This window comes from Eublepharis macularius, chromosome 1, assembly GCF_028583425.1.
Source record: "Eublepharis macularius isolate TG4126 chromosome 1, MPM_Emac_v1.0, whole genome shotgun sequence".
NCBI classification, from domain to species: Eukaryota; Metazoa; Chordata; class Lepidosauria; order Squamata; family Eublepharidae; genus Eublepharis; species Eublepharis macularius.
Window position 1 is genome coordinate 225,568,873 of NC_072790.1, and position 25,395 is coordinate 225,594,267.

Below are 25,395 nucleotides of genomic sequence, written 5' to 3' on the forward strand. Positions count from 1 at the left end.
CCTTCTCAATGCAAGTAACTAGGAGCTGGTTGCGAACTTTCCTGCTTTCACCGCTGACTGGATTTCTCTTGCAGAACTCTGAATAAGCACTAAGAGATTCTGCCCCCCCCCCGCCTCCCACCCCCCAGGAGAGCACAGTTAGCACAAGGCAAAAGAGTGAGAAGAAAGACCCTCAGACCTCTGACAAGTATATGGCATGGTCCTCAGATTGGCAGAAAGCCCAAACCTTCCTGCATGGACCATTTGATCCACTTTTGACATAAGGAGATCCTGCCGTTTCCCCGAAAGCAGTTTATTAGGTAAATTAGGACACTCCCTTTGGCTAAGCAATTTGTTCATCTCCTCCAGGAAGTCATAAGCAAGAGATCCGCCGTATCCAAAGGAACTCTGATTCTACACTGCATCACAATCCAACTCCTACTCATGAAATCTTTTCAGCTTCAGCAAGTTTAATTAGTGTCACTTTCCCTTCCTTTATAAAGAGAGATTTGTCTTTTTTGGATTAGAAAGGAGTCAAGGATTTTTATTTTTTTTTAATCCTCCTGTGTGATTTCTTCTTGGGAATTTGCAAGACACAATGACTTTTGCTGAATTCCTGGAGCAAGTTGGCGGCATGGGCCGCTTCCAGTTTATCCATACAGCACTACTTACTATCCCTATCCTTTTGATGGCCAGCCACAACCTTCTCCAGAACTTCACAGCTGCCATCCCAGGACATCACTGCCGGGTCCACATTGCCACCAACGGCAGTGAGTATCTGAACGCCAGTCATTTACTAGAAGCCAGCGATCTTCTCAAGGTTGGCATCCCCATGGACAGCAACCAGCAACTGGAAAGATGTCATCGCTTTGTGGACACCCAATGGCATCTCCTCAGCCCCAATGGTACTGAGGCAAACAAGACCAAGATGGGTACCGAGCCTTGTGCTGATGGATGGGTATATGACAGGACCCTGTACACTTCCTCAATCATCATGGAGGTGAGATGCAATAGGTTGAAATGTATTTCCAGGGAAGGTCTGTTGAAGGGGGCAGGTGGCCGAAGATGGGCATGTTAGGGGGTTGGACTAGATGACCCTAGGTGTCCCTTCCAGCCCTATGAGACTATGATTCTATGTTGTTTCATTCTAGGCAGGTGATTTTTGAAAGCAGCTTCCTATTCCAGTGTAATGCTTAGTGTTTCAGACTAGGACCTGGTAGACTCAGTTCAAATCTCCACTCAGCCATGATGCAAAGACTGTGTGAACATGGGTCAAAAATTCTCAACCTAAGCCTTTGCAAGGATGAAGGGTGGGTGGAGAACCACTAATGTCCTTCTAGCATCCTTGGAGGAAGTGTAGGATTAACATGTACAGACAGACAGAGATGACAGGATTCAGCTCTGAATATGTACATCGGAGCATATACAGAGAACTTCCTCTTCGTCTTTTTCATCAAGTTAATCAGCAACTGCCTACTTATATCAAATACGTACCCGCTGCTGGGCATTCTTTTTTTTTATTCTATAAACATGCCACAAGTAAACAAATTGTTAGTGTTCTTGTGTTTTGCAAGTTTCTCCCACCCACCCCTTTTTTTTAGCTGTACCAAACCCTCCAGGGCAATATACAAAGCATAAAAACCTAACCATCGATTTATTTTTTGGCAGTATTTTATGTCATTTTCCCAATGCAATTATGGCCTCATAACAATAAAATATAATATGCTAAGGCCGAAGGACATTCCACATTCCATCAAAGGAAGACTCCCAGTTCTTATATTGGAGGTTCAGGCTTGAATGAGCAGAGTGGTCATGTACAAGCCGCTCTCCCCAGACCACATCGACTATTGCAGTATACTTCCTTGCCTGACCAAGCAGGTCCGTGTAAACCTGGTTCCAGCCACATGCCTCTGTGATACTCTTAAGCAAAGGCAAGAAGACCCTGGCTATTCCACCCACACACTCTGGCAATCAGGAGCATCAGTCCTTTTGTATGTGCAAAAATGGTAAGCAGTTATGTCAGCCCATTAGATTAGAACCAATCGGAGGTCACCAGTGATGTAATCCCATTTATTCAGACCAACTCAAACAGCACAAAAGTGGCGAGCAAGCTTTTTGAGCTCCACAGAATTCTTCATCAATGTTAAGCTGAGGTGGGGAGAATAAAGAAAGGGAAGGGAAACATTCTTCAGTTTTAGCAATCATAGCTAAAAGCTATCAATAGTCCTATTCCTGTCTTCTGAGAATTTGTGCAGTCGTATAAGAAAGTGTCATGGTGAAGTCTTGAGGTCTCCAGCCACCTGGTCTCCTCTGTATGATTGTGATTCATTTTTGTCTGGTGCAAAAGACCGAGCAGGGAAGAGATGGAGGCTGCAGCATGAAGGAGTTTCCAGCAAACAAGTGGGTTAAAGCAGCAAGATCAGCAGGGGGTGGTTGCATTTGGTGGGTAAACAGGCTGTAATTGACTCGCCCCCTCCATCACTCCCACCCCCCACCCGTGGTCTCCAAAGGACCTGCTGGGAACAGAAGATTTACAAAGCAGACGGAGATGCTGCTGGCAAAAATCCCAAGGGAAAGAGCAGCTGGGGGTTCTGCTGAGAGCAGGAATGTTCTACATTCTTCCCTCCATCCTGCCCCCAATTCCTGGCTGCCAATTCTTGTGCATGACTGGTGTAGTACAAGATTCAGATGTAAATCAGGAACCTTGCCATGAATTCATCAGGTCACCTAGAAAAGTCTCTCTGTCTTAGCCTCCCTCTTCATCTGCTACACGGGACGGTCATATTGGCCTGCCTTGCAGACTTGTTGTAAAAATTTCAACCAAGTAAGATATGGGAAGCACTTCAAACTTTTGAAAGTATTCAGGCAAGGCTACTATTAATATTATGACTGGCTGCTCGGACTGCAGTGCCAATACTGAAGGCGTTAAAACCCTGAGGCTATTTTCTAACATTTATTTCTCTATTTGTTTAAAACATTTTTATGCTGCCTTTCCACCCAATGTAGGGTTCACAAGGCAGCCAACTAGCAAAACCATTAAAACAGCTGTTCAAATACATTTTAATTAAAAACAATAAAACCAAATACATAAACAATTAAATTATTCCAATGAACTCCATTCTCCAACACCATGTAGATCCAGAGGAGTTAGCCGTGTTAGTCTGTAGTAGCAAAAACAGAAAAGAGTCCAGTAGCACCTTTAAGACTAACCAACTTTACTGTAGCATAAGCTTTCGAGAATCACAGTTCTCTTCTTCAGATGCATGCATGCATCTGAAGAAGAGAACTGTGATTCTCAAAAAGCTTATGCTACAGTAAAGTTGGTTAGTCTTAAAGGTGCTACTGGACTCTTTTCTATTCTCCAACATGTTTGCCCAATTTTTCTCTTTCTGCAAAAAAGTGACTATGGACACCAATAAAGGCAAAATAAATATGTATTTTAAAATGCATGGGGGAAAGGGCAGTAATCTTACAGCAAAGAAGGGAGACTTAGGAGATACTCAATATCCCTTTAAACCATCACCCAATGCTGCCAGGCTCGATCTGCCTGGAACCACAGGTGCTTCTTGTGAACATCTGCGCTTTGCCTCCTGGTTCCAGACTGCTTGAGGCCTGGCAAACCTAGCCAACATATTAGGTGTTCAACACAGAGATGGTGGGGGTCCAACCAGTACAGATGATAGACTCAGAAAGTCTTGCCTGTTAATTCCTAGATTTGGAGAGGCCATTCATTGATCAGAGAAAGGCATGGACTCTCTTCAAGTGTATGGGTTTAGAAGGGCATAACTCTGCTTAGGATTGCTCCGTCACCCTGAAATCCTTAATGCTGATCCACTGTTCTTCTCCCACAATAGTGGGATCTGGTTTGTGACTCACGGAAGCTTCGGGAGATGGCCCAGTCGCTCTATATGGCAGGTGTGCTGGTTGGAGCGCTGATTCTCGGCAGGCTCTCTGATAGGTAAGTCAGATAGTGTGCCAGCCTATAACCTATCTTGGGGACAGTGGGAGCGTGCATCTGGTTGTGGGCTGTGGCCAGCACCAAGATGGAGTTCAAGCAAATCCAAGAAAGGTTCTGGTTATTCTTTATACTGGACCATCAGCATTACAAGCAAAAAGGAGAACTCCTATCTCAAGGAGTTTACAAGCCAAAAGTAGCCAATAGAGGGAGAAAAGGAGGAATGTCTCAGAATGAAGGAACTCTTGGACAGCAGAGATAGGAGTGCTCGCTTCTCAGTTCTGAAAATGTTCCTATGCCATTAACAGGCAGAAATCCAACAGGTTAAGCAGTCACTGTCATTATTACCTTAATCAGTGCATTTCTATGCATGGGTGTAATGCCAGGCCTGTTGCATTTCTGGCTGTTGCCTGGATGTTAAAAAGTCACAAACTCCTGCTTGGAAAAAAGAATCTCATAGGTAAACTGGATTAACTATTACATGGACAATTCTACAGGATGGAGCCTGGCCAACCAGGAGGAGGGAAGGGTCCCCCCAAAAAACTATTTTTGGGTTCCACCAAGAAAGACTTTCTTTAAATGTCCAGAGCCCTGACATGGACAGTCCAGGAGAGCCTGATCTTGTCAGATTTCAGAAGCTAAGCAGAGTCGGCCTTGATTAGTAACTGGATGGGAGACCTCCAATGAAGATCAGGGTTGCAGAGGCAGGCAATGGCAGGAAGAAGAAAATAATTGTCTGAATACTGTGAAACAGGAAAGGATAAAATGGGCATGACTGGATGCATGTATTGAATACTTTGTGGCTCAGTGGTACAGCATCTGCTTCGCATGCAGGTGGTCCTAGGGTCAGCCCTTGACATCTCATTACAAAAGGCTCAGGTGTAGGTGGGTGTGAAATGCATCTTGCCTGAGACCCAGAGAGCAGCGGTTATTCAGAGGGGATAATACTTACCAATGGGCTGAAGTCAGTTTCATGTGTGGATATGGGGTAATGAGGGAAGCAGAGCTTAGGTAAGGTCACTGAGGGTAGCGGAGGACAAAATCTGAGGGATCCCAGTCAATCCGGGGCTCCACGGAATGTGATTTTTTTTAAAATGATGCTTGAGTTCATTTGGGATAGAGGGCTGGAGAAAATCTTGGAGGGGGCCTGTGGTGGCTCTCGGCAGCCCTGGACAAAATGCTAAACAGGAGATAATGATGGTGGCCATATTTACGGTGCCTACTTGAAAGGAAGCACACACTGGTGTTGGCAGAGTATTTACACAACAATAATCATGTAAATTGATTAAAGAGTAAAAAAAGTTTGTTTAGGAACTAACATACTTGATTGTAAAGTGGAGAGATAGAGAGAGACTGAGATAGACTTATCAAGCTGACTGAGAGAGAGAGAGGTTCTGAGAAGAAGCAGGATATTGCCTTGAGAGGACCAATCTGGAGACAAGACAAGGAAATGACACTCAATAGAAAGAGAGGTGCTGTGCTCACATTCCCATCTGACTAGTCCTTGCTGCCCCTTGTAGGGTGGTCTTCTCTTTCTCTTTGTATGCCAGACATTCCAACAACAGGTGTGGGGAAATGAAACCCTTCCCCTCCACACAATCCACCACCTTTTGTCTCATCTCAATTCACTTCTGGAATGGGGAGGCCTTCAGAAAAAGACCCCCCCTCCCCAAGCCCTTCGATTTAGTTCTGGAAAGGGGGTGAAGCACATGAGACCCCCCCCCCAGCCCCACTGTGGTGTTTGCCAGGCGTATTTCAGATGCTTTTGCTTGCTTGTTGCAGGTTTGGCCGCAAGGCTCTGCTCATTTGGTCCTTCCTGCAAATGGCAGTCATGGGGATTTGCGCAGCCTTCTCCCCCAACTTTGTTTCTTATTGCATCTTCCGGTTCCTGAGTGGCATGGCGCTCTCTGGGTTCGGCCTCAGCATTGCCTGCTTGGGTAAGAGCTTTCTTAAGGGAAGCCTGAAACAAAATGACGCTCAAGCAACCCATTTGGATCCTGGGATTTTAACATTCTTAATTTTGCATGCAGGGCCGTTTCCACACTGCTTACCTTCATCCGGAACGCCGCGAAAAAACCGCGGAAGATAGTGTTTTCTCGCACGAGTTTTGTGCAACATCGCGCAAAACTCATGCAAGAAGACGCTATCTTCTGCGGTTTTTTCATGACATTCTGCGGCATTTTGGATGAAGGTAAGCAGTGTGGAAACGGCCTAGGTTTAATTTTTTTTCTTTTATTTTAACATGGAACAGATAACCAGGGCAGTTTCCACACTACTCACCTTCAATTGGAATGCTGCAGAACGTTGCGGGAAAAACCCGGAAGATAGTGTTTTCTCGCATGAGTTTTGTGCGACATCGCACGCTATCTTCTAGGTTTTGTTCGCCACGGTCCGCGGTGTTCCGATTGAAGGTGAGTAGTGTGGAAACGGCCCAGGTCGTAGGATTCATTGCCACAGGAGGTGGCAATATGTATTCACACTGATGACTTTTTAAAAGCCACGCTGATAGGGGATCATTCCAGATGGGTTGCCCTGTGAGTCTGTAAGTTGCAAAATAAAACAGCAGCCCAGTTATTTTGTAAATCTTTTTAAGTGCTACCGGACTCCTGTTTGTTAATGAAAGATATGCCTAGCACAGATCACGGCCGGTTTCATGGTAAGGATTACAGTTATATTTATTATTTAGACAGTGGCTGAATCCACACACCCGCGGAGCATCCCGGCGTTGCGCTAAATGTTCACTAAACACCTGGAAGTGTAGCGTCTTTCTAGCGCAATTTCTGAATCACGCTAGAAAGACGCTACACTTCCGGGTGTTTAGCGAACATTTAGTGCAATGCCGGGATGCTCCGCGGGTGTGTGGATTCAGCCACTACCTTCAAGGCATGTAGTGCTTTATAGAATAACACATGCAAGAAACAAAGGCAATGTATTGTCGAAGGCTTTCACGGCCGGAGAACGATGGTTGTTGTGGGTTTTCCGGGCTGTATTGCCGTGGTCTTGGCATTGTAGTTCCTGACTTTTCGCCAGCAGCTGTGGCTGGCATCTTCAGAGGTGTAGCACCAAAAGACAGAGATCTCTCAGTGTCTCAGTGTCCACACTGTGACACTGAGAGATCTCTGTCTTTTGGTGCTACACCTCTGAAGATGCCAGCCACAGCTGCTGGCGAAACGTCAGGAACTACAATGCCAAGACCACGGCAATACAGCCCGGAAAACCCACAACAACCAAACAAAGGCAAGTTGTTCTGTCTAAACTTCAACTGTAGGAGGGAAGCCATAGCTCAGGGGCAGAGCACAAGCTTTGCATGAAGCAGGTTCATTATCCAGCACCTCCAGGTAAGGAACTTGGGGCCAAAATAGACATGATAGTGTCCTTGCATCCACGATAGGGACACGGCCACCATTTTAAAGAGCCAGTTTGGTGTAGCGGTTAAGAGCGCGGGACTCTAATCTGGAGAGCCAGGTTTGATTCCCCACTCCTCCACTTGGCCAGCCGGGTGACCTTGGGTCAGTCGCAGTTCTCTGGAGCTCTCTCTGCCCCACCCACCTCACAGGGTGTTTTGTTGTGGGGATAATAATGGCATACCTTGTAAACCGCTCTGAGTGAGCATTAAGTTGTCCTGAAGGGCGGTATATAAATCGAATGTTATAATTATTAAAGCCTAAAAAGAGTGATATAAAACATCATGAGCACAATGAGATGATGTGCTCTTGTTTCTTCCCAACACCCTTCAAGTGCTAAAACAGCTGGGGGGGGAGTTAAGTAGTAGATTTGGGGGTACACTTGTCTTTGCCTCAGGCATTGCCATTGGTAGAGTTGTCAACTCTGGTTTAGGAAATTCCTGGAGAAATGTGAGTGGCCTTTGGGGAGGGGAAAGAGCTCAGTGGAGGAGATATGATAATGGAGTCTACCTTCCAAGTTGTCATTTCCTTCCAGGGGAATTGATATTTATAGTCTGGAGAACAGTTCTAATTCCAGAAGAACTCTAGGCCCCAACTAGTGGTTGGCAGTCCTAGGTACTGGAAAACTACTGCCAACCAGTGTAGAGAATACTAACTTAGGGCTGCTTTGACATGGTGATCATTGTCCGTGTTTCTCTCATTGCCACTGCAATGGAGAGTTCACACAGCAGCCATTTCCCTAATCACCACTGGAAAGTTTTTTTTTTAAATCAGCAATTGCTAAATCATTACAAAACTGTAATGCTGAAACTGACTATTCCCTTCATCTGTTAGTTCCTCTGATTCCCGGTTTTCATTTTTTAAAAAGTAAATCTCAAGCCATTCTTGTTGCAAAGATATAAGGGGTGCACATTTCTCCTTATATCACTGCAATGAAAACAGTCTTTTTAAAGCAAAGCTAAAAATTCAGACAAACTAATAGATTGTGGCAACAGGTTGTTATAATATTGTTGCGCTGCAGCAATCTACCAATTTCAGATTTTTTAAAAAGTCAGTTTAAAAGCCCTCTACTGGCATGGGGCAGGGGGGGATGATTTCTGCTGAGGGCTTAGTCAAGTAAAATGGTGCCAATATGGGCAGGTCCTTAAAAAATTGCATGCCTTCTTATCCGCATGGTGAGCAAAGGCACTTTGACTTCCATCTTTCCAAAAAGATCATATTAAATTATCTTTGGGAGAGATTGTATCAAAGCAAGGGGGAACCCAGTAAGTGGATGATTAGAGGATGATGTTGTATGGATGGTCCAAAATCACCAGCACCAGTTTGGAGGCCAAACCGGAGCACAACCTCCATGTGAAAGCAGCATTGTCCCTGAATTGCTGGACGCCGCCTCAATATAAGTGAGCTTTGTATGGTCAACAAAAGACCGGAAGAAGACATTTAAACCCATTTGCTCAGCTGAGGCCACAGTGGGGCATCAGACTCCAGACAAAATAGGAGGGCCCGTGTGAAATTTGACAGGGGTTCCTTTCTTTTCCAGTTGTGGAGTGGATTCCCACTCAGTACCGCACCATCACCATAGCATGCACTGGCTTTGCGTATACACTGGGCCAGATCATCCTGGCTGGCTTGGCCTACTTAATCCCAGACTGGCGTTGGCTGCAGCTGGCTGTGTCAGCGCCCTTCTTCTTCTTCCTCCTTTATTCATGGTAGGTACTGCTCGGGGGAGGGAGGTGCAGCCCCTCATGTGGGAGGGAAGTGGCATTAGATGGCTGGCAGAGGAGGTGGCAGGGGAAAGGGCCAGGAGGCTGAATATCTTTTGTTTTTTCCTTGATGTGGGACACATTTCATTTCCAATTAAAACAGCTTCTTCCTGAAGAACTGCTTCTCCCAGTGTGCCAGCTTTAGGCTCCTCATAATAGCCTCTTTTGATGGCGTCCTTCATTCACCTGGCACTCACTTTCCAGGCATGGTTTCTGGCCTTTCCAATCATGGAATACATGAAACAGATTGCCAGAGGAAGTTTTCAGTTCTTTATGGCTCTTCTTTGCAAGTGATTCCTGTTAGCTGCCTTGAGTGTAGGGTAAAGCAGGGTAAATATTAAGTAACCAACTCTGAGAGAAAGAAAGGAGAAGCACAGTTGGTATCATCTACTGTTGAACTAGAATGGGTTGCTTAGAAGCCTTAATGCAAACTTTTCCCACAAAAAAAGAATAAGAGTCTGGGCACCCTTCTGGGTGGGAAGACACTTGGTCCCCATTGTGTGCCTTTGTTAGGAGCAGCTAAAGCAAATCAGAATAGTAAGAATGAAAAACAGTTCCTTGTAAACACACCCATACTACACAGCCTTGTCTATGATGTGGGAAGTAGTGGAACCTGCACTCTTTTCAAGAGTTTTGCAATCTATGCAGAAAATATCACCAGGAAAGAAAGTTGAATTAAGAAAACATCAAACCCACACTTTTTACAAGTGAATTCAGATTTTAAAAATTGCTTAAGAAAATGTGCGTGGGTGAGTTTTGACCTCTCTTGTTCACCTGTGCTTTGTTGATTGCCCTGTTGGTTGAGGGGGTGTCCCTTGGTTTCATTCGCACAGGTGGCTTGCGGAGTCAGCTCGCTGGCTACTTCTAGCAGGGAAATCTCACACAGCTGTCCAAGTCCTCCAGAGGGTCGCCCGGGTCAATGGGAAGCAGCATGCTGGAGCTGAGATCACCACTGAAGTAAGGAAGAGAATGTGACAGAGAGTTTGGGGGCCAAACTGATAGACGTAGCTGGATCCTTGTGGAAGTTAGTCTTGAATATGGGAGGCCACTAGATGAAGAAGACTCTGGTAGCTCCAGCCTAGTGTGTCCTCTACTTGCTGGAATCTGAGGCAGGTTTGCTCCCACACAGAGGTTTTGCTCCACTTTGACATCCAGGGCCCCACAACTGAGTTCAAAGGGAGAACTCACCTTACTGTAAGTCCCTGTGGTGGTCATGTGTTGAATGTAACATGTAGTTTGTCCCTATATGGTTCCTGGAACTTCCATTACTTGGGGAACAATATTTTCCTCAGGAAAACTGCACATCTGCCACGGAAGGCAAGCAACTGTCCCTGGTCTATAATTGAGTCATGTTCAGTTGGCAGCTCTGAAGGCTGAAGCTGTCACCAAAGGGCATCAATAGTAATTCTTCTCTGTATTTGGATTCCCCTCCATTCTTACCAGGGCTTTCCTATTCATCAGGTGCCCCTAGGTGCCCAGAGGCAGAGAGGCGGCAAAACCAGTCCCGTCATCACCCCACCTGTAGCATTTTTTATTTATTTTCTTAATTTATACCTTGCCTTTCTCCTCAGTGGGGACCCAAGGTGGCAGACATCATTCTCCTCCATTTTTTCCTCGCAACAAACCCTGTGAGGCAGGTTAGGCTGAATGTGTGTGACTGGCTCAAGATCACCCAGCAAGCTTTCACTGTAGAGTAGGGATTTGAACCCGGCACTCCCAGATCCTAATCTGGCCGTTTCCTCACAGTCTAAAAATAGCGAGATACTCATCTCACTGCCGGCTTCCTCAAGGGATTTTTGACACCATCTGTTTACAAAATGCCACAAATCACGTTTGTGGTGTTTTGTAAACCAATGGCGTCAAAAATCTCACGAGGAAGCTGATAGCTTTCTGTGAGTCTCTCGCTATTTTTAGACCGTGGGGAAATGGCCTCTGACCCTGTAATCACTACATGATGCAGGTTTGCCATGACAAGAGGCAGCTCTGGATGGCACCTTGGTCTGTGGAGAGCCTGCTCCATCCCTCCCCCTACTGGGGGCAGGGGCAGGCCCTCTTCCTCCTTCCCTTCCGCTTCCATTGAGGCAGAGCCCTTTCCCCAATCTTCCCCTGGGAGGCATGGCACTGCAGCAAGGGTATGCAGTGTGTGTTAGTGGCACTGGCTTCTCTGCAGTTGAAGGGGGGGCAGCAACTTCTCTGTGGTGCAAAGATGGAGGAGAGGATGGTAGCCGCTTCCTCAGGGTGTGGAGAGGAGGAGGGCAGGTAGTGGCTTCCTTGCAATATGAGGGGGGGGGAGAGAGCAATGTCATTTATCTAGGGTGCCAGAAATCCTTGGGCCAGCCCCAATTCTTATGTGGTCACCTTGTTGGTTTTTTTCAGGTGCTGCTTTCCAACATGGAGAAGGAACTGTCTTCCACTAAAGCCTCTTATTCCATCTCTGACTTGGTGCGCACGCCAGCCATCCGGCGCATTTGCTGCTGCCTCTCCTTGGTGTGGTAAGAGGGCCAAGCCCGGTATGAGCAACTCACGGAAGGAAAGAGAAGCACCTTCTGAAAAGCCAAGGAGGGAGGTTCAGGCACTTTGAAAACCTCATTCCTTAATCAATTACCCAAGCAGATTAATATTCATTGCTGCTTCAAAAGTAAATTCAAATGCCTCATACTGCATGCGATTGAACAATACAGTTGATGTATATCTGTAGTGCCTTGCTCTGTTTGCAAGGCTTTGAACGAGGCATTTTCTGTAAGGTCTGCTTGCAAGATCTTAGACTTGAGCTATACAATAGTTCTGATCAAGCAATAGTTAAGTCAATTAAAACTGCTAAGATCTTGTAAAGAAACAGAGGTTCTGTCAGGCTTAAGCAACGTGACAAAGTTATGTGGCAGAGTGCAAGCAAATTATCTTGCAACCGATCTGACTTGTGTGGAAAAGTGTTTTGCTTTCACTCCACCAACTCAGCTACTGTAGATAGATACTTAACTTCCCATCAACACTGCCTGGGAATCATTAAAGCAGATAGAGTGAATAGTCCCAAGCGCTTGTTCACCCAAGGGTAGTGGGAAGTAGTTTCCCAACCTGATCTTTTACACGTATCTTCTGTTCTATCAAACATCACCCATCTCCGTCTTCATGATAGGTTCTCCGTCAGCTTCTCATACTATGGGTTGGCCATGGACCTCCAGAATTTTGGAGTTAGCATCTATCTCATCCAGGTGATCTTTGGCGCTGTTGACTTCCCAGCCAAAGTGATTGTGACCATCACCATGAGCTATATTGGGCGAAGGTTCAGCCTCATGTCCTTCCTCATCCTGGCTGGCCTTGTCATCATCGCTAACATCTTTGTGCCCCCAGGTGAGTTGCTCGTCACTCACCACCATGCAGAGTTTGCATCGGATGCAGTTGGCTCTGACCCATGAAACGAGATGTTGCTATAAACTTGTTAGACCTCAAGGTGCCACAAAGCTCTTCATTGTTTCAATAGAACTTTAATAATAACATAATAATAGTGCCATTATACACCGCTCTTCTAGATAGATTAGTGCCCCACTTAGAGCACTGAATAGAGTCAGTGTCATTATTATCCCCACAATACAGCTGGGGAGCTGAGCTGAGAGGAGTGGCTTCCCTAAGACCACCTGCTGTGCTCAGAGCAGTAGTGAGATTTGGGCCAACAGGGTGCTGAATACAACCAATTAGCATGATCTAGATGCCAGCTGCAATGTAAAGGAGATAGAAGAAGTGCTTAATACACCATCAGGCTGACATTTGGACTGCTTTGAACCAATTACAGTGACAGACTTTAACAAGATCCTGGCAGCTATGAAAGCCATTACTTGTGTGCTTGATCCTTGCCCATCTTGGCTGTTAAAATCAAGTAAAGATCATGTAAACAGGGCTGGCACCTCCATTGAGGCAAGTCCAGCAACCACCTCCAGCGCTGAGGCGCCAGAGGGGGCGCCAGGGGCGAGAGTGCACGCTGCGGAGCTGGCGGCAGCAGTGCACAGGCGGCTGAGCAGGAGGGATGGCAAGCCACCCGCATGCCACCCTGGCTGCCTGCCACGCCTGGCCCGCAGCTACTGAAGCCTCCCAGCCCTCCTGCACTGCTGCCAGCTCGGGCCCCCAGCTGGGAGCAGCAGCTGCGGGCCAGGCGTGGCAGACGTCTGGGGTGGTGTGTGGAGCAACAGAGCAGGAGGGCTGGGAGGACGCATGCACACCTCTGCAGCCACCCACTGTGCCTGGCTGGGAGCGCACGCCAGTGGCGGCAGCATGGGGCAGTCTGAGCGGGCAGCCCTCCCGCCCAGCCACCCGCCGCCTCGCAGTCCAGGTGCGCACATGAGGGGGCAGGAGCAGACCTGAAGCTGCCCCCGGCTTCAGGTGCCAGAAACCCTGGTGCCAGCCCTGCATGTAAATGAACCACTGAGATTTATTGTAAATCAGTCACTAACTCAGGGCACCTTTCCCCAGCAGCTCAAACAGGCAGTTATCCATTCGCTAATTAAAAAACCATCCCCAGACAAAACTGATGTGGCCAATTATCACCCAGTCTCTAATCTGCCCTTTCTGGGCAAAGTGATTGAGAGAGCAGTAGCTGACCAGCTCCAGATCTTCTTGGAAAACTCTAGTGCTCTAGACCCTTTCCAGTCTGGATTCAGACCAGGGCATGGGACAGAGACAGCACTAGTAGCATTAGTGGATGACCTCCATCTAAATATAGACAAAGGCCGTGCCTCCTTATACTCCTCCTGGATCTATCTGCAGCTTTTGACATAGTAGACCATACCATCCTGTTGAGATGTTTGGAAACAGAAGTGGTCATCAAACGACTAGTTCGAATTGTTTCTCATGGAACGGATTCAAAGGGTTGCCGTTGGAGATCAGCTATCTCCATAATGGGAACTATCTTGTGGTGTTCCACAAGGCACAATCTTATCTCCCGTGTTATTCAACCTCTACATAAAACCTTTAGAGAACTCATTTGCAGCTATGGAGTTGGATGTCATCAATATGCAGATGACACCCAACTCTATATCTTGCTATCCAGATCCCCACAGGATGTGGTAGAAATCTTAGATCGCTGCCTGACAGCCATGGTGAAATGGCTGAAAAATAACTAATTGAAATTGAACCCAGACAAGACTGAAGTGATGCTTGTTGGGAAGGCAGAGATCATGAAAGACATTGTACTCCCTGCTTTCGATGGAGTTCATCTGACCCTTGCAGACTTGGTGGGGTTATGCTGCATCCACTGCTACAACTAGAAAAACAAGTTAAGGCAGCTGCAAAAATGCTTTCTACAATCTCACTCTAGCCTGGAAGGTGGCTTCTTACCTCTACCTGGCCACCAGGACTCATGCTGTGGTAACATCAAACCTTGACTGTTGTAATGCACTATACATTGGTCTCCCATCTAAGTTAACTAGGAGGCTCCAATTGGTGCAAAATGCTGCAGCTCAACTGTTAGCAGGAGCGAGCAGAAGCATGAACATCACTCCCATCCTACAGTCAATCCATTGGCTACCTGTCAGTTACCGTGCTCAACTCAAGGTATTGGTTATTACATACAAAGCTCTTCACGGCCTTGGCCTAGCATACCTATGTGCCAGCCTGCACATAGGTGAAATCAACAGCAGCCTGTACACAAGCTTTCTCTGTGGTGGCCCCTACCCTGTTGAAAGGCCTGCCTGAGGAGGTCAGAAGATCTCCCACGCTCCTGGCTTTCCACAAACAATGCAAAACCGAATTATTCAAAAAGGCTTTTTTACTCAGATAGGAAGGCAGTATTGTAGGGAGGGGGGTCTCAGATGTTTCGCTAATGAGTTAGGAACCATAGACTTCACCACTATGTTGCCTTACATATTATCTGTTGCTTTAAATATGTACTCCTATATACTACCTGTGCTTCATGTCAGTCCTAGCATTGATTATGTTCTGTTTCAGCAATTCTTCAACTCTGTATTGGATCCTTGCTAATGCTATGTCTTTGTAAACTTGTATTTATTTACCCTATGACATTGTTTATGGAAATGTTCCTGACACTGTATGGAAATGCCTGCCCTTGTCCTTGCTAGTGATTGTACTAATCTCACCCTATGTAATCCGCCTTGAGTCTCAGTGAGAAAGGCGGACTATAAATGACATAAATAAATAATAAATAAACTGCTACAGCAGCAGTTTAAAATGGTAAAAAGTGAGGCTGATGTTCAGTTGGCTAATCAGTTATATGAATTGATTAAAAACAAGGGTTTTTTTTAGTTTTTTTAAATTAAAAACAAGTTGACCAATTAAAATATTTCTAATTAATCAGGCAGAAGATTTTTTAAAAAGTTTTTGATGCAAGTAATCGGTCTAGCTCAGTGTTCTCAATTCTGATTGGCAACGGCTCAGCTGTAATGGAGAGCCAAGCTGTTAAACCAGGACGCCTACATTTCCCATCAAAACTTGAGGTAAGCTGACAAGTGTCCAACCTGTGTAAGGCGTCACTTGTAGCTTGGCTCTCAGGCAGAGAAAGGCCTTTCCTAATACCTGCTGCCTGATCTCCTTAAATTGAAGATGCCAGGGACCGAACCTGGGAATTTCTGTGCACAAAGTGTGCACTCTAAGCCACAACCTTGTTAAATGTGTGAAGTGAAGTGAAGTGAAGTGAAGTGAAGTGAAGTGAAGAGCATTATGGTGGTATGAACATCTCTCCATGTGTTGCATTGGTTTGTGATGGCTGATTCACACAGAGGAATCTGTGAAACATCCCTAAGGGAGAAGCAGAAGCCTCAGTTGGGCACTGTGTTCAAATCCTGCCATCTTTGTTTCTTCCCTTTCCCCCCCTAAGAGTTTCAGACTGTCCGGACGTCATTGGCTGTCATTGGGAAGGGAGGCCTTGCAGCTGCCTTCAACTGTGTCTTCCTCTTCACGACTGAACTCTACCCCACACCCATCCGGTGAGACACCACTTTTGAATATGCCACCCTTGGCTTGGGTGGATGAAGAGAGGACATGGAAATTTTAATGTGCGGTGGCTTATATCGCAGATTTTTTGAGGGTAACCTTGGCAGCGCTGCGATCCTAGGCTGTTTCTCATAGCCCCACAGTAGTTAAGGATTCTAACAGGAAGATGCAATTGCCTCCAGAGGTGGAGGTCTGAGGGAAGGGAAGATGTTGCTGGTGGGATCCAGCTCCCTCCCTGCACAGCGCTTCTTCTCCACCCCTTTAAAAAAACAAGTAAAATGGCTCTTTATGGCAGACAGGCTACCAAGGACAAGCCGAGGAATCCCTTGACAGTGGTTACCTAGGGGACCTGTAGAACTATAGAAGTAATTTGATTGTCTTCCTTTAGGGCTAACGTACCTGGGAGTTTTGTGAATAAGCTAGCAAGTGTGTGTGTGTGTTAAGCACAGGTGTCTTTGGGAACGTGATTTGGATTGGGACCCCTCCGTGTCATTTTGGGCAGGTCTCAAACTCCATTGGAGTCCCATGCACCTGTTTTTTTAAAAGGGAAAAAAATGTTTGGGAGTTTGTTAATGGCTCTCCCATCTTGATTGGATATATATTTATTTGAAATACTTTTATGATGTTATCTCAAGGATGTATTTTTTTTCCATCCCAGGCAGACTGGGCTAGGTTTTGGTAGCACCATGGCCCGTGTAGGAGGCATTGTTGCCCCACTGGCTAAGATGATGGAGGACTACTTTTCCCTCCTGCCATCGATCGTGTATGGAGCAGCTCCCATCATATCTGGCATTGTCGCTTGCTTTCTGCCAGAGACACTTAATGTCCCACTACCAGATACGATTGAAGAAGTGGAGAACAGGTATGTGACTTTGTAAAAAGCATTGGGTGAGGAAAGGGGGCGAGGCTTCAGCGGTCTACATGTTACAGAGTCCTTGGAGAGTTGAGCTTCTTAGACTCAAGGACTTTATATCAGTCTTTTCGGGGAGTTTCGTAGACTTTCTCTCTTCAAGGCTGCAGCGTGTAGACAGAAGCAGCTTCAGCCTTTTCCACCTGTGCTATTTTAGCTTCCGTAGGTCATTGCAAAACTTGTGTGCATTGCAAATGGATCCAGTTGCAATTCTATGGGGTGATTTGAGGAAGAGAAACAGTGTACAGACTGGTGAGGGGTGGGGGGAGCTGAAGCCATTTCCACCCACACACTGGAAAGAGTCTGGGAAGTGAGATATAAATATTTTAATAAATAAACCTGAAATGTGTTGGCCTGAGAGTCTGGCACCTCAACAGAGTGGTTCATGGCTTAATTTAAACTAATTGTTACATAGCCAGCAAGTAGGTAAGCTTTAAGGCAGTTATACTCTTCAGTAGCTTGGGAGCCACATACGGCACTTTAACATGCCACCTCTGGCTCTTCTGAGCACCTTTCCCCAATGTAGCGTCAGCCCCATGCTCCAGAAAAATGGACAAGGCCCTTGCCTGGTATGGCTTGTGGTTGGCAGGTGGCTTGTCCCTTGAAACAGCTGTTGAAGTGAGCCTCCTTGAGCTGTGGGCCTCATGCCAGATATGGAAGTATAAGGCCCATTCTTTCTTTAATAATAATATTTTTTTAAAACCCACCCTTCTCCTCAGCCTCTACACTCCTATCCTGACTACTCGGAAGGGAGAAAGCTAGCTATGTAGAAGAGTAAAACCATCACCATCATGGTAGCCACCCAGGAAAAGAGCAAGCCAGCCACAGTAATGTTGTGGTGTTGTTTAGTTCCCTTTCTTCACAGCTAGCTTGCTCTCTTCTGAGTGCCTTTACAAACTGCAGTGCCTCATGCTGAAGAGAAAGTGAAAAGGCAGAAAGGGAAACCTCTTCCCCTCTCTCCAGATATACAAGAGCTGGCTAATTTTCAGCAGTGGTAGGGGGAGACAACCCAGGTACTCTAGTAATTAAAAAAGCTTATATTTAATATTTAAAAAATTACAGGTTTACATTATTGTATGTCTGTGGTACATGGCCATACAGCAGTCATAAGGCTCTTTTGGCTAATGGTAATTCTGAATGTGGCTCTCTGCAAGTTGTGGAGTGAGTACCATTGCTTTAAGGGATCCTCCTGACTAGACTGCAAATCTTGTTTTGCTTGTATATTTCTCTCCATTTTGACTAACCAGGTTGCTTGAACTGATTTCCTTGCTGAGGCTTAGTTCTTGGATTCGTAACACCTGGTTTGAATGGTCATGGGTTGTTTTTTCATCTATTGACGGTACCAGTCAAAAAGCAGGATCTAAAAACTGTATTGAACATGCTGCACGGATATTCAAAAGGGAGCTCAAAGCACATTCTCCGCACTGGGGAGCCTCTTTGCAGTTTATGCCATGAAGGATTTTTCAGTTTCATGGCAGACTTGCTTGAACTAGTTATAGAATAAGATACACTTTCAGCAACATTTATGTTTAACGGAAGACAAGAAGAAAGCAGAGCAGTGGCATTTTGCATCCATACGTGTACAATGATATGTGTGTACAATGATATGTGATATACACCATCACCATACACCACGTGTACATACACGTGCATACACACACCATGCATGGGCACGAACTGGAAAAAAACAACCATGTGATTTGTGGTTTGTCAAATTTCACAAACCACGAACTTTCACAAACCTGCCCTTGGTTTGCGAACCGGTTTGTTTCGTTCATGAAAACGCCACATCCAGGTCAGAAAATAACCACTTCCGGGTCAGCAGAAGGTCACTTCCGGGCCAGCAGAAGTTCACTTCCAAGTCAGCGGAAGGTCTGCAGGAAGTCCATCCCCTATTGCTTAAGAAACTGATTGATTGGCACCAGGTTGTCTGCAGCGATGAACAAAAAAACCAAACCAAATGAATCAGCCTAAAAGTTCGTGGCAGTTCGTCAGAAATGGGATCTGACAAACTGTGGTTCGCGAACCACAAACCAGCCTGGTTCATGCTTAATTTTGGTTTGTATTTTGGTTCGTGCCCATCTCTAATAATAATAATAATAATGTGATTTATATACTGCCCTTCAGGACAACTTAATGCCCACTGGTTTACAAAGTGGTTTACAGAGTGGTTTACAAAGTATGTTATTATTATCCCCATGAAAATCTCCCTGTGCAGTGGGTGGGGCTGAGAGAGCTCCAGAGAGCTTTGACTAATACAAGGTCACCCAGCTGGCTTCAAGTGGAGGAGCGGGGAATCAAACCTGGCTTTCCAGTTTAGAGTCCTGCACTCTGAACCGCTACACCAAACTGGCTAAACATAAAATGTAGTTAGGTCCTCAGCCATAAGCACACGGGTTGATGTTGGGCCAGCCAAACTGTGTCAGCCCAACCTACTTAGCGGGGTTGCAATGATAATAAAATGGAGGGAAGAACTGCGTGAGCTGTTCTGAGCTTGTTTATGTTTAGCAACAATTTTTTAAAAATTTGCCTGCTATGATTTACCAAGACCCAGAAAATAGGGAATTTCCCTGGGGGAAAGGGCAGCTGTAGTACATGGTTCTGATCAGTGGAGAAAGGAGAAGAGAGCCCCAAACAACCTGATGAGCTTCCAGGGATGTCAGTCGGGGTGCAGCAAGAATCTGGTGGGGCTGAAAGCCAAACTAAAAGTGACGTCTTACACAGGTTGGGCACTAGTCGGCTTCCCTCAAGTTTTGATGGGAAATGTAGGCATCCTGGTCTTGCAGCTGTAATGGAGAGCCAAGCTGTAAAACCAGGATGCCTACATTTCCCATCAAAACTTGAGGGAAGCCGACTAGTGTCCAACCTGTGTAAGACGTCACTTGTAGTTTGGCTCTTAGAGTGAGGCTGGGGCAGCACTGGGTGACCAGGCAGAACATGACATGTCTCCATTGGAGTTTAGCAGAATCTGGTGTTGGGGAGGGGCTGTGGCTCAGTGGTAGAGCCTCTGCTTTGCCTGCAGGAGGTTCCAGGTTCAAGCCCTGGCCTTGCCAGTTAAGAAGATCAGGTTGTAGGTGATGGGAAGGACCTTTGCCACGCACCCTGGAGAGCTGCTGCCTGCCTGAGAAGACAATTCTGACTTTGATGGACCCATGGTCTAATTCAGTCTAAGGCAGTACTGCTTGGAAATAACACTGTCTGGTTATAGGAACACCAGAAACACGCGGATTTGATTTTTAAAAGTTTTCCTGGATGATTGACAGACTGGTGGGGATTTCTGTGGCTGACCATTCTCTGGTTTTTCCTGCAAGATCCAGGAAGAAGAAGAGGAAGAGCGAAGCAGCCGCTCATGAAAAGATTCTGCTCCAGAGCCAGGAGAAGCCCCTGTTCAAAGAGGCCTGCTGATCAACACCTGGACACTGGCGGATCCTTGAAACAAATTCTTTTAAAATATGTGACTGCCTGCTCTTTTGTACTCATCCAAAGAATTCCTCACAAAGGAGATATGCGGTGAAGGCTGGAGAAGACAGTATAAAATCTCTATATATTCTGAACTTTTTGTTTTAAAAAGAGAGCATCTTGTTACTTGTGGTTTGTTTTTTCCCCATCATCAGGGGATGGTTCTGAGGGGGTCAAGGGAAAGGGCAGAACTTTATTTGAGCTTGTTTCTGGCTGCCAGGAGGACTGAGGACTAATAAAGGCAGCCGTTGAGCATGTACAGAGCATATTTCCTTATGGATGAGGAGACTCGGCTTGCTTTCCACAGAACTAAGACTGCAATTGTACACGCAAAGGCTGCATGTGAGTGCAAAAACGTGCCTCTGTTGCAGTAGGGTAGGAAGTGGCGAGGGAACAGGCAGGAATGGTATCCACACACACAGCCCATTCTCGAGCCGTTCTCTTCAGCTACTATCCCTCATCCTCCACTCCTCCCCCTCTCTCCCATCATACTTGTATAAAAGTGCAGATGTCACAGCAGTTTCACGCACAACTCAGAAATCTCCCCTTTCTCCTGATTCCCCCTTTCCCTGCTGAGCAGTGCCATAATGTTACAGCACAGCTCTGGGCAGGGAAATGGGGGGCAAGCCCCTGAAAGGGCTAAAAAGGGGTGTGCAGATCTGCGTTCCCTCAACCCAGCCTTCCCATGGAGCCTCCCAGATTGATGGTGTATTTGCAGCTGCCCCACAGCTCCCCCTTTTTTTGGAAAGAAATTGCATTTATACTTTCTCTGGATTAAAGGGGGGAAATGGGAGCCACATGAATTCTCCACAGATTGGGCATAATGCTTGCTGGACAGTTCTCTTTACTGTGAAGGTGTCCTCCTGCCCATGCAAGGAAAAATCACCATAATGAAGCAGCCAAAGGCAACATCATATACTTCCTATGGAGTAAAAGTCTCTGGAAGACCGAAAGGAGATAAGTATCCAGGCCCCGAGGAAATGGGCCAGGATGAGACCTAAAGCCGTCCTATTCTAAGAGAGAGGCTGGTAGTGAAAGCAATTCTTAGGTTTCGCTTGAGTGAGGGCTTTCTTTTTCCAGTGCCCAATGTCAGTCTGTAATAAAGATTGTGCCAAGCTCACACTACGTGCAGGTCTCTAAGGTGCTTCTCTAAGATACTGCTGGACCTAAATCTTGCTCTGCCATGTCCAGGGTGTGTGCTGTTCTCAGGAGATGTGTTTGACTATAAACTCAAGAACTCTGGACAGGCAAAGAAGAGACCACTTTGTTGTTTCCCCTCCAGTCTCAACTTGCTTCCACCTCTCTGAAATGAGAGCCACAGTGATGCAGCTCTTAAATATATGCAGGGGAAGAGACTTAAGCCCTTCCCTCAGAAATTGTTTTCCTTATTTGTAACAATGGTCCCGGGTAGCTGTTGTTTGCCACTTTGGGCAAACGCATATATACTAATGTACATATGTACTCCCCAGGCTGTTTCAGATTGGGAAAACAGCACAACCGAGGAAGGCTGAGGGTCAAAACACACGAGACACATAGGTGAGTGTTGGATCCTGTAAAGATCCCTGGGACTTTCTAGTTAAAGAAACCCAGCCACTCGATGTGAATCTCAGCTCAGCCAGAGAGAATCACAACTGGAGGGACTTTCTCTCTTTCAAAAATCCTCCAGGAGCTCAGGATGGGGGCAGGGGGGTGGAGGTTGGGAACAACGTAACAAGAGGCAGGAAAAAAAGCCAAGGTATTTTGCGAGTGAAAGAAACCCAGTCCCTCCCATTCTTCTTTTCCCAGCAGGGTCCTGTTACACCCCCCACCCCCGCCCCCACCCCATCTCTGAGCTTCTGAAGGAAAACCAGCCAATCGGACTTTTGAAAGAGAGAATCTCTCCAGTTGAGCAGCTGTTCTTTGCAAGAAAATCCACTTCGCTCGGTTTTCCTCCAGTTGCTTGGAGAGGGGGAGAGTTAGACTATCACTCCCAGGGATGCTTGCAGGACCAATCAAATGTAATTCGTCTCATGTGTTTTCACTCTGACCCCTCCACAGCTGTAGTTCTGATCCAAATTGGGCCCTTGAGCACCAGGGAATTACGTTTCAACATGGAACTCCCAGTGCACATCTGATTGATGTTAGCCAAGTGAGTATTTACCATGTAGGGAGGTGAGGTTAATTAAAGAAATAAAACCATTTATTTAGGAACTAGCATTGCTGGATAGAGAGAGTGGCCGTTTCCAGATGGCTTACCTGAAGCTGCTCCATGCCACAATGTTGTGGATCGTGCGATATTTCGCGTTTTCCCCGGCACGATCCACAACATTGCGGCATGGAGCGGCTTCAGGTAAGCCATCTGGAAACGGCCAGTGTTAAACCTCCTAGTTACATAGCTGATGGGAGGAAGAGATAAGGACAAAGAGTGAGAAGAAGCAGGAAACAAGCCTAAGGACTGTATTCTGGGGACAAAACAAGGAAATGACATTTATCGGAAAGTATAAGACTGACTTACTTTCCCATAGGTTGCCCCCCATAGGAGCTTCTCTTCTTGTACATTAAACATTTCATATTCTCGCATCCCTTCTCAATGTCTAGCTTATAAAGCCCACAAGATTCATCTGCTTGCGTCAACTATCCTGTTTCTGTCTAGTTAGCAGCTTGGTGAGTGCCTCTGCTATCATTTCCACTTTGGGACAATACTTTAGCAAAATAAGTCTTTCTTCTTGCATATCTCTTATTAGGTGATGCTTTACATCTGAGTGTCTGGTACTTTCTGCACCTATTTGTAGATGTGAGAGTTTGATACATCCCTGATGGTCTTCAAACAGTTGTAAGAGTTCTGGAACAATTATTCCAAAATCCAGGAATAGTTAGCGTATCCCTGCAAACTGCTGACACAATTCTGAGGCCGATAAATACTCAACTTCGGTAAAAGAGCGATCACTGTTTGCTTCTTACTAGTCCAGCTGATAATTTGACCACCATAAAAGAACAAGAGTTTTTTCTGTCCATAACGTCTCTGGCCACAGTCTGCATCAGAATCCCACTAATCTGGGGTCATAGTTTGCTGACAACTTCCAAGTGTGTGGCCCCTTTCAGATATCTCCCCAGCCTCTGGAGTGCATTCTAGTCACTTTTTCTTGGTAAGTTCATTTTTCTGCACAATATTTGTACAGTTGCAGCTATGTCAGGCTGTGTCCCTGTACTTACATACAAGAGCTTTTCAATCACTTCTTTGCACTGCTTGTTGTCTAGTAGAAGCTCATCCCTTCCATAATGTTTTAGATAGCTCATTTCCATAGGAGCACTTACTGTGTAGGTTTCTTTCAGACCTAATTTTGTGTTTCTGGTTGAGGATTTATTTATTTATGTACTTTAAACTTTTATTCCAGCCTCCCCACAAGCGGGCTCAGGGTGGATTACATCAGGTTAAGACACATCATAATTTATACATCATAAAAACTATGAAACATTTGAAAAAATTCCAAGATAACTTCTAGCTTCCTGTCATTCCACCTATATTTCGAAGTAGTATTTGATGTCTCCTAATTGTTTCATCTCTGCTTCTTGGTTCAAGTGTTGCACTATTTTATCACAGTATTCCTTGTTTTCATCCGTGTAAATCAGAACATAAATCCATCTGTTGTCTTTGTTTCTTGAGTACAGGCAGAGGTCTGCCTTGCCTTGTATGAATCCTACCTTGATAAGCATTTGGCTTGGTGTTTTTTTTCATTCTGTGATCTTGCAAATTGCTTCAGCCCATAGATACTCTTGGAGATTACATAGGAGTTACTTACTCCTTACTCAGATCCAAGTGGTTGCTCCATATAGATATCCTCTTCTATCTCTCCATGTAGAAAGGCAGTCTTCACATTTAGATGCTCAGCATGCATCTTCCTTGCTGCTGCTATATTCAGGACAGTCCTTATAGAGGTGTGTTTCACAGCTGGACCAAATGTTTCATCAGAGTCTTCTCCAGAGTATTCCTTAGGGACCCACCTGGCCTGTTATCTCTGGATTTCCCCTTCTGCATCAAGTTTTATCTTAAAGATACATTAGCATTCTATTGCTTTTCATTCAGGAGGTGGTTTTGTGAGAGTCCATGTCTTATTCTTGGTTAGAAATTTTCTGCCTGTTTTCTCCATTGCCCAGTTTTTCTTATAGGCATGTTTGTTATGTCTTCCCATGAGGACAGTTCTAATATAGCCTCAGCCTGGGCAAAATAGGAGAGTCTTCTTGGTGATATCCCTTCATTTGGTCTGGTTAAATGTCTAACATCTGGTTCTGAATTCACTTCCACCTGTTTAGGCATCACAGATGTGTAGGTTGTTATACTCCAATCCACTTCAATTTGCTGCTTCTCTTTACTGTTCATTGGTGAAATTTCTTCAGTGTCCCATACTTCTTCCATGATTGACCTCTTGGTTTCATTAAAGTAGACCATACTGCATTCCTTGACTGTGTCTGACTGGATGTCCAGGACACTGTAGCCTTTGCATCCCAGTGCACATCTCACAAATATGCCTGCTTTTGCTCTGAGTTCAAGCTTGGTCCATCCTCTTTTGATATGTAGATGTAAGCTATTGATCCAAACACTGAGGTGTGTCAAACTGAGCTCATATTCATGCCACAGTTCAAAAGGTGTGCTACTTTTGTCTTTGGTAGGCAGTCTATTTTGTAGATAGGTAGCTGTCATAACTGATTCTCCCCAGTATTTGTCAGGTAGCTCTGCATCAAGGAGCATATATCTTGACATCTCTGAAAGGAAGTGATTCTTTCTGCCATTCCATTCTGCTCTGGGATGTAGGGCACCAGAATCTGGTGCTCTTTACCTAGCTCTGTTAGATAACTTCTCACGTCTTTGCTCATGTATTCTCTTCCAATGTCTGTGCAAATCACCAGTGGTTTTCTCTGGAATCTGCCTCTCACCACTGCCACATATGCTTGCAATTTTTCCAGCACTTGACTTTTCTCTCTGAGTAGGTATGTTACAGTATACCATGAGTA

The 25,395-nt window shown here is 45.6% G+C and overlaps 1 protein-coding gene across 1 annotated transcript; it reads left to right on the forward strand.

The window, feature by feature from the left end:
- Positions 1-127: 127 nt before the first annotated feature.
- On the forward strand, positions 128-20,665 carry LOC129329012 (solute carrier family 22 member 6-A-like). The gene is made up of 10 exons (XM_054978398.1): positions 128-979; positions 3,834-3,937; positions 5,717-5,871; positions 8,879-9,047; positions 9,935-10,058; positions 11,478-11,593; positions 12,235-12,449; positions 15,922-16,030; positions 16,696-16,899; positions 20,259-20,665. The coding sequence occupies exons 1-10, from the start codon at positions 578-580 to the stop codon at positions 20,350-20,352; spliced, it is 1,692 nt and encodes a 563-aa protein (XP_054834373.1). The 5' UTR covers positions 128-577; the 3' UTR covers positions 20,353-20,665.
- Positions 20,666-25,395: the final 4,730 nt, after the last annotated feature.

Coding starts and splice junctions, on each gene's coding strand:
- LOC129329012 (XM_054978398.1), top strand. CDS start 578: ATGACTTTTGCTGAATTCCTGGAGCAAGTTGGCGGCATGGGCCGCTTC. Junction 10,059..11,477: donor GAGCTGAGATCACCACTGAA/GTAAGGAAGAGA, acceptor GGTTTTTTTCAG/GTGCTGCTTTCCAACATGGA. Junction 11,594..12,234: donor TGCTGCCTCTCCTTGGTGTG/GTAAGAGGGCCA, acceptor TCTTCATGATAG/GTTCTCCGTCAGCTTCTCAT.